Below are 11,631 nucleotides of genomic sequence, written 5' to 3'. Positions count from 1 at the left end.
ATTCTAGCATTACTTGAGAGTTGCTAATACTTGTCAGATGCTTCAGCAATACCCATTTATTTAGCTGAAACAAAACATGTCTCTCCCATATTCGTCTCTACAACCACAGCAGGCGCTGCAACCTTCCAACAGTTTGACTTCACCTCCAAAGACACACTTCTCCATTGTGTCCCGAGACGGACAGATGCCAACAACCAACAGCTTCTTTAAACCAGGTGTGGAACCTGTGGCCCTTTAGATATTGTTGAACTACCAAGTCTCCTCAGCCCTAGTAAGTATGGCCAATTGTCAGGGTTGATTGCAATCCAGCAACATCACAAGAGCCACATGTTAGCCTCTCCTGCTTTAAACAAAAGGGAGGGAAATATATGTGAATATATTGTATAGGTTAGCCACCAGGAGTCCGGAGTTTCTTTTTGGATCTTTTCTTGTTTAAGAGAGTAAAGTTTTTGTCCAGTTTCCTCTTTGGCGTGCTCTTAAACCTCCCCTGAAAATAAATGGGAGTATAAATGGGAGCACCTTTGTTCTATTTTCTTATGAAGACTCGACTTCATGTCTTTCATGCTTTTTTCTTTTAGCACTATCTAATTGTTTTTGTGTGGGCACTGAGCATATGGGATGTGGCTTCTGAGCACTCCTGTCTAGGCCCACTCCCTAGGTGTAGGTGAGCCCATAGGTACGCTCTCCCTTATCCATTAGGCCAGGTGTGGAGAACTTTGGCCCACTAGATGTGGCTTAACTAGAACTCCCAGCAGCCCCTGCCAGCACAGCCCACGACTGTGCTGTAGTTGAAGGGGGCTGTAGTTCATCCACTTCTGGAGGGCCAAAGGTTCCCCGTGCCTGGATTTCGGCCTGGCTCTAAAGCCAGCCTTTTTGGTCCTCTGCTCCTCCCTGCAAGAAGCAACTGCTGTTTAATCTTTTAATGACTTGGGCTGCAGTCCTACACCTGCGTGCTTGAAAGCGAGCACTATTGCACGAAATGGTTGCTTGCGAGTAGAGCTGCAATGGGGCGGCTCTTCTGGCCGCAAGTGCTCATGGTTTTGAGTTTCGAAACATAGGTATTTTAGTCGTAGCCGCAGCTTCCTTCCTCAGTACGCGAGAGCACTTGTTGTTGGGACAAAACACTCCTCCGGGTGAATGCGAGGCGCCTGCAAGCAGCGAAGCAAAGAGAGCCGCTGCATCTCGCACGTGCGGGCAACGAACGCTTCTCGCTGCAGGAAAACATTTCCTATCTCTGCAGAGGAGGGCAAGCGCTGCCAGCGGGGGCCTCCAACCCATGCTCCAAAAAATAAAAAAGCAAAACAAAACAAAGCGCGGTGCATTACAAGGCTGCATGTCTGTCCTCGCCAATGCCATAACACAAAGAAGCACGCCTTGAGGTAAAGAAAGAAGAAGGAAAAGGGGGGGGGCAGGGCAGCGGAGGCCTTTATAGCCTTGTAGGAGTGCGCCGTTTGTGGCTCACGCAGTTCTGCCACGGGCCCGCGCGTGAGGGCCCTGCTTCCCGCTTTAGGGATTGAACCTTGACTCCAGGCGGCTGCTCCCTCGGGGGTGGAGGGAGGCCTGTGAGGGGAACGCGGCGCTCTGCCCCTTTGCCCCTGGACGCGCCCGCCTTAGCGGGGCGGAGAGAGCGGACTCCGCCCGCGCCCGTCACGAGGAGCCGTGTAAACAGTGTCGGTTCGCAGGCTTCCCGAGGAGGCGGCGGCGGCGGCGGCTGTTGCCTTTCCTCCGCTATGGAGGATAGCCTGGCCCGCGCCTTCGGAGGCCTGAGCCTCCGCCAGCCCCCCGCGCAAGGCAAGGGCCCCCCTCGCAGGAGGCGCCGCTTCAGCAAAAGCCTCTACTTGCTGCGAGGCCTGCCCGGCTCCGGGAAAAGTACTCTGGCCAGGTAAAAAAAACCACACCCTTCTCCTTTCGAAGGAGAGAGGACTCCTTCAGCTCTCGAGTCGTAAAACGACGGGGACGAAGTCTTGAGCGGGAAAACCGCGCTTTCTCACCTCGAAGCTCCGTGAGGGAGGGTAGACGGGTTGCTCAGCAGGCGCTCTGGACATGCTCAGAGGCTCTTGATCGGCGCGGGAACCCGCGACCATCCAGATGCGTTGAGGATTCTGTGAAAAGCGGGCAAAGCTGGTGGAAGTTGGCGTGCAGAAGCGACTGGAGGGCCTCGGGTCCCCGACGCCACTACCTCTGGTTTTCAGGTTCTTGGCATTCAAGAAGGGTTCTGGGATAAAGAAGCCCTGGCTTCAGCAAAACGCTGCGTGCTCCATGTTGATGGAAAGAGCGGTGTGGTCAACTTTATTTTTTTCTAGTAGGATGGCCCCTTTGGTCGACATTAGATAGGCGTATTTCCTTGTCACTGTACCACCATGCATAGCTGTCCACTTTCAGATTTGAAAATAAGGGATCAGCAGCCTTACCTGTCCAGGGGACAGTCTACAGGATATCTAACAATCCAGGATCGCAGCGGGAAACGGCGCTGGAATAAGGGAATTCCCTGCAAAAAAAGGGAAGGTTGACAGCTATGCCACCATGCTGGGAAAAACCTTTGTCTCTGGGGGTTCAGACGTGCTCCTGCAAGATTGTTCAAGGTACAGGTGCACGTCTGAAACAAGTTGGGGCTGTTCATGGTAGGTCAAGGCAGAGCTCCAAGATAGCTCAGGGAAACAAGAAGAGAATTGGTGGGGTGGTGGCTGCTACTGCTCCTTCACAGCTGTCACTCCCTCTCTTTTTCTGAGTTGCTGCAGTTTTGTTTTCTTAATTGGTTATCAGTTCCTACCACCAGTGTAACCTTGAGCGATAAGAGCAATTGCCAGTAATTAAATATATTTTCTTTTTGTAAACATATATTTGGTATATTTCCCTGTTTCGACATGAATATTTACCGACGGGAATTTCCCAATCCCCATAGGGCCTTGGTTCAGCTTGATTCTGAGAAAATCAAACAAGATACTTTGGAAGGCAGTCAACATTGCACTGAAAGCACAGTCACAAAAATATCGCTTTGATTTTAATGACTCTGGATTTTGCCCTCAGTTACCATTTTCTTATGATTAACGGAAGTGGAAAGAACTGTTTTGATCACTTTAAGGAAAACAGCTAGCGCCTTTGTTTTCTTTGTGATGTCCCACGTTTTAATACAGAATTTGAGTAGAGTCAACATCAGAAACCTATAATCAGTATGCAGTACTGTAATATATTTCCTGATGGCTTAAACTAATATAAGCATTTTCCAGCACAGGTAGCTTTCACCAGGGTTCCCTGATTTGTGGCACACAAGCTGCACCCCCCAACCAAGTATTGTGACCTCCCAAGCCAGCAGCAAAAGCAGGAAGCAAATTTATTGAACTCTTAGGAGGGCCTGTTCTACATCACTTTTGGGCTATATGTGGCTTGGTGGGTCACAAACCTCATACTGGATGAAATGAAACAAGACACCAACGACTAACAGCAGGTTTTGCAACTTTTGTAACTTGCACGTCCCTAAAGGTAAATTGAGCTGAACTGGAGTATAATGGTAAGATTCATATTACTCTCCGTTTCCAAGCACAGGTGTTATGTTGTCTTCGAAGAGCATATAGTTACCATCAAAGGCACAGCTCTTGATTTTCTGCATGAACCTGCTTGGAAATGGCTTGTTTTTAATTTCATTGGCTTTCAAAATGTGCTTCTGGCAAGCCAATCATGGAAACATTGGCTCTGGTTTCACATCTCACTGATTTTAGGAAGTGCAAAAAAATCTCACTCTATTAGTAAGACATGGTTCTGGTTCAACAGAACTGAAGAGTTCATACTGGAGGCATGCTGACTGAAAAGTGAAGGGTGAAGGAAGAGTTAAGCACTTTCCCCTCGCCTCCCTCACCCCCTGGATATTTAGTCTTCTTGTCACATCTCCAGGATAAGGAAGCACAATTTATAGCAAGTGTGAAGAGAAGCATCTGGTCAATGAGGGCAGTATTTTAAAAAATGCACCCGAGAGTTGCACAAAGTCCACAGTAGTATGCATTTTATAAGCAAAGCATATATATTAAACAGTTGGGAGCTTAGAGATAAATGTGACCTGACAGTTCATTTCAGCTTGCTGGCCTCTCTCTTTACTCTTTTGATAAATTGAGGCCTGCCTCTGCCATTGCTCAACAAGATAAGGAATTAAGAAATGAAAGTTTGCAGTTCGACTCTTTTTTTTCTAGATCGCTTTTGGCTTAACTCACTTTGGGAAAGGATTCTTTTATTGTGCTGAGAGATTGCAGATGATACCTTGACATTCCACCTCCAGACATCAAGGCTCCATTGCTGCAGCTTTACCTTTTTCAACAAATCTTTCCCATGAGAAGTCTGACATATTCTGTTGTCCTTTACTGTCAAGAGGAAACTTTATGCTAGGGATGGATGGACGGCATTTGTTGATAGTATCTTATAAGAGTAGACAAGTTGGGTCTGGATTGAACAGATGCTGCTTCATCCATATCAAAGTGAGTCTAAGTCCAACTGGTTAAGTGCTATAAACTGGTTAAGTGACTGGGTCCTTATCATTCAGTGTCCTTTAAAAATATTGTTGTGAATGTAATACATAGATCTGGACTGGGGAACCTATGTCCCTCTACTGTTGAACTACAACTCCCACCGTTCCTGACCAGTGGCTGTGGCTAAAGGGCGTTGGAGTTCAACAACAGCTGGAGGGCTATAGTTTCCTTATTGATTATATAGAGCTTCATAGAATCATAGAATCATAGAGTTGGAAGAGACCACAAGGGCCATTGAGTCCAACCCCCTGCCAAGCAGGAAACACCATCAGAGCACTCCTGACATATGGTTGTAAAGCCTCTGCTTAAAGACCTCCAAAGAAGGAGACTCCACCACACTCCTTGGCAGCAAATTCCACTGTCGAACAGCTCTGACTGTCCTGAAGTTCTTCCTAATGTTTAGGTGGAATCTTCTTTCTTGTAGTTTGGAACCATTGCTCCGTGTCCGCTTCTCTGGAGCAGCAGAAAACAACCTTTCTCCCTCCTCTATGTGACATCCTTTTATATATTTGAACATGGCTATCATATCACTCCTTAACCTCCTCTTCTCCAGGCTAAACATGCCCAGCTCCCTTAGCCGTTCCTCATCGTTTCCAAACCATTTTGGTTGCCCTCCTCTGGACACGTTCCAGTTTGTCAGTGTCCTTCTTGAACTGTGGTGCCCAGAACTGGACACAGTACTCCAGGTGAGGTCTGACCAGAGCAGAATACAGTGGCACTATTACTTCCCTTGATCTAGATGCTATACTCCTATTGATGCAGCCCAGAATTGCATTGGCTTTTTTAGCTGCCGCGTCACACTGTTGGCTCATGTCAAGCTTCCCTACCAGTCATACCCACCTGCACTGGATTTTGCACAGTTTGCTATAAAAGCAGACTCGAGGACTGCTATCCTGCCCTGAAAGGCTGTGGTCTTAACACTGCACCTGGATGATTGCTCCTTTGCTGTTATAATAGCTTCTCCTTCCCAGGGCAGTATAGGACTAGGAGCAGGAAGAAGAAGAAGAGTTTGGATTTGATATCCCGCTTTATCACTCCCCTTCAGGAGTCTCAAAGCGGCTAACATTCTCCTTGATACAGACCACATCAACATTCTCCCCCACAACAAACACTCTGTGAGGTGAGTGGGGCTGAGAGACTTCAGAATAGTGTGAATAGCCCAAGGTCACCCAGCAGCTGCATGTGGAGGAGTGGAGACGCGCTGAGACTGAGACTCAAATCCCCATGGAGCAGGGGGAGGAGAGAAACACGCATGTTACTTTACAGCCTGAAAAAACTTGGGACCAGGATACATTACAGATCAACCCCCTTGATACAGACCACACCAACCTTTAAGATCTTTCAAGGGGGCCATGCCTCTAAGCATATTGCCACTGGGTGACAACATGGAAGCTGGCAATTTCTGTGGTAGAAGCAGCTCTCTGAAACGCCCTGGAAATTTCATTGAACGTTGTGTTTTTATTTTAATGCAAGCTGCTTAAAGGTGGTTTTTATTTTATTGTATTAAGTGGTATAAAAATCTTATTAATAAATATTTTCTCCTGCAGTAAATTGGGGGGGGGGTTAATTTGCTGGTAATTCAACCCTTGCTCGAATGGTGCTTTATTTTCATTTGACGATTCCTCTAAAAGTGCACAGGGAACATTTGGGCCCCAGTTAAATTGAAGGGTGGTGATGGTGGTTAGAAAATGAAAAACTTCACTTCTAATGGTTATACTTACTAATCCGTGTGAAATTTTGACCTTTCCTTCCTTACAATTGTTTGGTCTCAACAGGCAACTGAAACATGAATTTCCCAGTGCAGTTGTTCTGAGCACTGATGACTACTTCTCTGCAGAGGACGGCACATATGTGTTTGATCCTGATGCTCTAGAAGATGCACATAGATGGAACCAAAAGAGAGGCAAGTACAGCCCTTCCTAGTTTTGTGTGTTAGGTTTTGCTTCCTATCTACACCTTGTACTCTTCAGCAGTTTTCTTCTACAAAAAGTTATAGCTGAAGAGAGCCTTGCTGTAAGAGAATGTCTTATTTGTCGCACCTGCGCTATTCATTTTGCTCAAAATGGCTTTCAGAGTTGATCAAAACGTCAATTACTAGTAGTAACAAGTGAATGATTCTATGGAGAAAACAATGAGATGCTATTTAGGGGCTAATGTTTGAGTCTCTAGTGTGGACATGTAGAAAAAATGCATTATAAAAGTTCCTAGCAAATGAATGAAGTGTACAATATATGCTCTATAATCAGTTGGCATTGCTTCCGCTGTCAGATATCTAAAGACAGATTTGTATGCCCTGATAATAAACTTTTAATACTAAAAATATAAGCATGACCACTGCCATTAAATAACAAGAATAACAATAACAACAATAATAACAACTTGTTTTCACATTTTATTTCTAACTTTGTTGTATCTTCCTCTTGGGTTTGAACAGATTGGTTAAGATTGTGTCAGTCATAGTTTCAGCGGTTCTGATGTTAAATGAAAACATGGATAACTGAAGATTTTCTGGATTAATTGCAGCACTCCAAGAAGGCAGGAGGGGAGCAAGCATGGCACATGCCTTCACAAGGCTTCTGTATATCTTGTCCCAATTAGCTGAAATAGGTACATTGAAACTGGGCCGTTGTGTGGATTTGCTCACAGCTCCCATGTAGATAACTACGTGAAGGAGAAATTTGTTTTCAAAAGTTTTGTGTGACAGTCCACATTTCCATTGTATCTCTAATTTTGTATGTGACTGAGCGCATGTTCTTCGTAACGGTTAGTGCAGTGTCTCCTCTGGACGGCACCAGATTTATTATGGAGCCTAGCTATTGCTAGCCACCTTCGACCACCTCTCAGAGGCCAGGTCTGCTGAAGGCACAAATCTTTCCCAGCTTTTACAGCAGCCTGAATTCTTTTATCCAAGACCAGTGTTTCCTTCCCTTTATATCCCTTGCTTGCAGTGGCTAGTATATTCCTGCCTGACATTAATATGGGTGGAAATCAACAGACTGAAACTAAAGCACATTATGGAGTAAATCCTGTGTCTTCAAAAACACTTGCTCATTACATTCAGCACATCAGTACTTGTTTGTGACACAGCGAATCCCCAAAGACTTGATTCAGAACATCTGTGTAGGTAACAGTATGGTTTCACTGATTGTCTGGTCTTTTAAAACATTTACATTGTTATGTTACAGCACGTAAAGCCATGAAGAATGGGAAATCCCCAGTTATTATTGATAATACCAACGTCCACGCTTGGGAAATGAAGCCATATGTGATAATGGTAGGGGAAACTGACCTGTTGTGATTCTTAATATTTAGCCATGGGTTCCAGAAATGAGCAGATAATCCTGCTATTTGCTATCAAGAGAGGTGGAAAAATGGGAAGAACTTCTAATGTGCTTAACATTTTTTTTCAAACATTAGCTTTATTTCACAGATTTTGCCCAAGCCCTGGAACATTTTGTTGTGCCACAACTGGATTGATTTCTACCCCCTCTTGCTCCCTTCTTCTTTGGGTTCTGTTTAGTCCAGGCATGTACAAAATCCATTTTGGGGGGTTTAATCCAGCCCGCCGGTCGGTTTAATCTGGCCCCTGTGGCAGTCTATCTCCTGGGTTAAAATCCTAAAAAAACTCAATAACTTCAATCCTAAAAAAAAGGTCGACTACTTCGGTCGGCCCTCACGCATGTTCACTTCATCAAATCTGGCCCTCTTTGAAAAAAGTTTGGGCACCCCTGGTAGTCATTGTGTTTTCCTTTCAAGGTTAGGTCACTTAACATTATCTGACTCTTAGAAACCACTAATGGTCCTAATCTTTTGCACAATACGTGGCTGGATGTGCCAGTAAAATGCTGATCTTCCATATGGTCTGGTTTCTATGCCTCAATGAGCATAGACCATGCAGTCTGTGTGATCAGCTTTCTGATCTTGCATATGAAACTACCTTTTTGCAGAACCAAACCACTGGTTAATCATATTATTGGTTCTGACTGGTGAAAGCTTTCCAAGATACAGCCAGTTGCCCAAGAACCATTTAACTAGACATGCCAGGGATCTTCTGCAGTTAAAGCATGTTCTGTGCCCAGGGGCTATGGGACAGCATCCTTCAAGTCAGAAAGAGTGTCACTCTCTTTAATCTATATTATATGATTCTTCTTTTCTGAATTGAGCATGCTCTGTAACTCCTAGGTTACAGGGGGGACATGAGTACCTTTCCTCCAGATTGCATTATCATTGCTGGGATCCTAGTTCTCAAACTGCAATTAGTGTACGCTTGCCTCCAGCTAACATCTGGAGATGGTTTGGTTACTGTGCTGGGAACCTGGTAGGATAGTGCCTATCACTCATAATGAGATGTGCGTTCTGCCCCTGCTTCTGTATAACTTTTGGTATATTTTTGCTGTAGTTCAAAATCACTTGAAAAAAATCACCTTGGAATCTGACTCTAGAATTAGGTCAGTCTGCTAATTTCCCTTTCTTTGTGTGTGGTTAATAAAACTTTGACAGCTTCTAAATTATTAATGAAGCAACTATTTCAACATCCGTAGCTCATCACCTGTGTTAAGAGCACATAATTTGCTATACTATTGCATGGCTTTGCTGTTTTTCTTGAGAAGGAATGTTTGTCAGAAGTGGGCAGCAATATGTGATAGTGTTGTAAATTGTTGCAATCTTGTTTTCTAACTTACCTTGGCAAGCTTTATGTTTAGAGATCTTATGGAATTAAAAGAGGTAAATTATTTTGAACTGCAGGACAGCACAAGATTTTGAGATTTACTGACATGACAAATATATGGTATTAATAGTGTGGCCATGTTGTACTGAACTAGTCTCACTAGAGTTTAAGGCTAATTATACAGTCGTACCTCGGGTTCAAGTAGCTTTGGGATAAGTATTTTCGGGTTGCGCACTGTGGCGACCCAGAAGTAACGGAGCACGTTACTTCCGGGTTTCACTGCTTGCGCGGACCGACAAAATGATGTCATGTGCATGCGCGGAAGCAACAAATCACGACCCGCAGACGCGGGTTGCGTTCGCTTCTGGATGTGAACGAGGCTCCGGAACGGATCCTGTTCGCATCCAGAGGACCGCTGTATATGCTTTATTATACTTTTTTATTTTTATACTTTGTTGTGTTGTGCATATGTAAATCATGAAAAGTAGCTTTTTATTGTGACTTGATTACAAATTCAGTACTCTTTCACATCAGGCACTTGAACACAGCTATGAAGTTCTTTTTCGAGAGCCAGATACACACTGGAAATTCAATGTTCGGGAACTAACCAGGTAGTTTTTTTGCATATGTTTTTAGCTGCTATGAGAATACAAGCGATACCTGCAACAAATCATTGCACTATAGCATAACCTCTAACAGGAGCTCACCTGTTCAGAATGCCAGCTAGCCATGCCCTCTTGCAGAATCTTCCATTCTACCACCAGATCTGTTCTGCTTTTTCATCTGATGCACAGCCTTTCATTGCTGTGCACCATAGTCCTTACTGGACTGTTTTTTTGCCTCCTTGGAATTTTTTTAAAGTACTTCTGCAAAACTTTGGGGTCTGTGGAGCATGCAGATACCTCTGAAGTTGAAGTGATTTCTCCTTTTTGAGGGTCTGTGGCTGGAAAGTCAGTTGCCACGGAGAGAGAGAGTTAAGTCAAGAAAGACTTTATTTTATGATTGCAAAAGGTGGGAGTACTGCTGTAACCATATTTATAGTCTTCTCAAAGATAGGAAGAATTCAAAACAGCCAACCACGACATTGCATAGGGTATATAACCTTTTATGGCATATTACATACACTAACCACCTTTCGGACATGCGTACTGTATTGCAGTCAGGCAGTTTTCAGCATGTTCCCTGCATGATCAACGAGTGGATAGTTGCTCATATATCATTTCTTATCTATCACTTCCCCAGCAATAACTCAATCCCCCCTTTATTTATTCTTTCCTTTGTAACGCTAGATATATTTACACAGCCAGCTCATCCTGTAACATGAACCACTTCCTTTTCTTGTCATTCTCTTCCTTTATTGACAATCTGCAATTCAAGCAAACAGGGCAATTCTCAATGAGATTTTATTTTTTCCTTTTTAAATAAAAATTTCCCTTTACCTCCCTCTTGTGTATCTGTGGCCCCATTTTGGCTTTCCTTTTGTCAGGACTAATCACCTGTGATAGCTAGTACAGTGGTGCCCCGCAAGACGAACGCCTCGCAAGACGGAAAACCCGCTAGACGAAAGGGTTTTCTGTTTTGGAGGCGCTTCGCAAAACGAATTTCCCTATGGGCTTGCTTCGCAAGATGAAAATGTCTTGCGAGTTCCTGCGGGGTTTTTTCCCTTTTCCCTCCCTTTTCCTAAGCCCTAAGCCGCTTAGCTGATCTGCTGATAAGCCGCTTATCAGCTGATCCGCTAAAAGCCGCTAATAGCGCTAATCCGCTAAGCTGTCAATGGGCTTGCTTCGCAAGACGAAAAAACCGCTATACGAAGAGCCTCACGGAACGGATTAATTTCGTCTTGCGAGCCACCACTGTAGATGGATGAGTGGGACCTGCAACAGCGTGTTACAGTGTGGAGAGCTCCACCCTGCGCTATAATCGATACTGCACTCTCCATTTTCTCTTTTGCTATTAGAGGGAATAGTTGCCCTTAACCTCTTAGGTCTCATATCAACAATGCTGTTCCAAACCATGAACACACATTAATGGGTTAATTTGTGAACTAGATTGTCATGAAAATGGAAGGAGCAGTTCACATGATTGCTGGTATTCACATGCTGTTTGGATATGTAGCTAACTAAATATACTTATGTATATGTTTACATTTATTCCATAGACGGAATGGCCATGGTGTTCCACGAGAGACAATACAGAGGATGAAGGAGCAATATGAGCATGACGTTACCTTTCATGATGTGCTTCATTCAGAAGAACCAGCCAGACATTTCAGTAGATCCTATGGCGTTTATGATACTGGTTATTCCCATGTGAACTCAACATTCCCCAACAGAAGAGCTAACAGCAACTCCAGAAATGAAAGATCATTTAGTAGGAGAAATGATTTCTACGAAGTATTTTAGAGTTTTTAATCAAGTTGTATAAAATTTTGTTTTATACCTTCAGGAA

The 11,631-nt window shown here is 44.2% G+C and overlaps 1 protein-coding gene across 2 annotated transcripts; it reads left to right on the top strand.

The window, feature by feature from the left end:
- Window positions 1–936: 936 nt before the first annotated feature.
- N4BP2L1 (NEDD4 binding protein 2 like 1) lies at window positions 937–11,631 on the top strand. 2 transcript variants are annotated; one of them, XM_081860771.1, is made up of 5 exons: window positions 937–1,379; window positions 6,290–6,417; window positions 7,700–7,788; window positions 9,718–9,794; window positions 11,342–11,631. In XM_081860771.1, exons 1-5 carry the CDS (start codon window positions 1,138–1,140, stop codon window positions 11,583–11,585), a joined length of 780 nt encoding a protein of 259 aa, XP_081716897.1. In that variant the 5' UTR covers window positions 937–1,137; the 3' UTR covers window positions 11,586–11,631. The 2 variants fall into 2 exon arrangements, with proteins under 2 accessions (XP_081716897.1, XP_081716898.1); XM_081860772.1 differs by lacking the exon at window positions 937–1,379 and adding an exon at window positions 1,634–1,882.

This window comes from Podarcis erhardii (genome assembly GCF_964252035.2).
Source record: "Podarcis erhardii genome assembly, chromosome: 4".
Lineage (NCBI taxonomy): Eukaryota > Metazoa > Chordata > Lepidosauria > Squamata > Lacertidae > Podarcis > Podarcis erhardii.
Note: the sequence above shows the minus strand (reverse complement) of the source record. Positions and strands in the feature narration are given on the sequence as shown.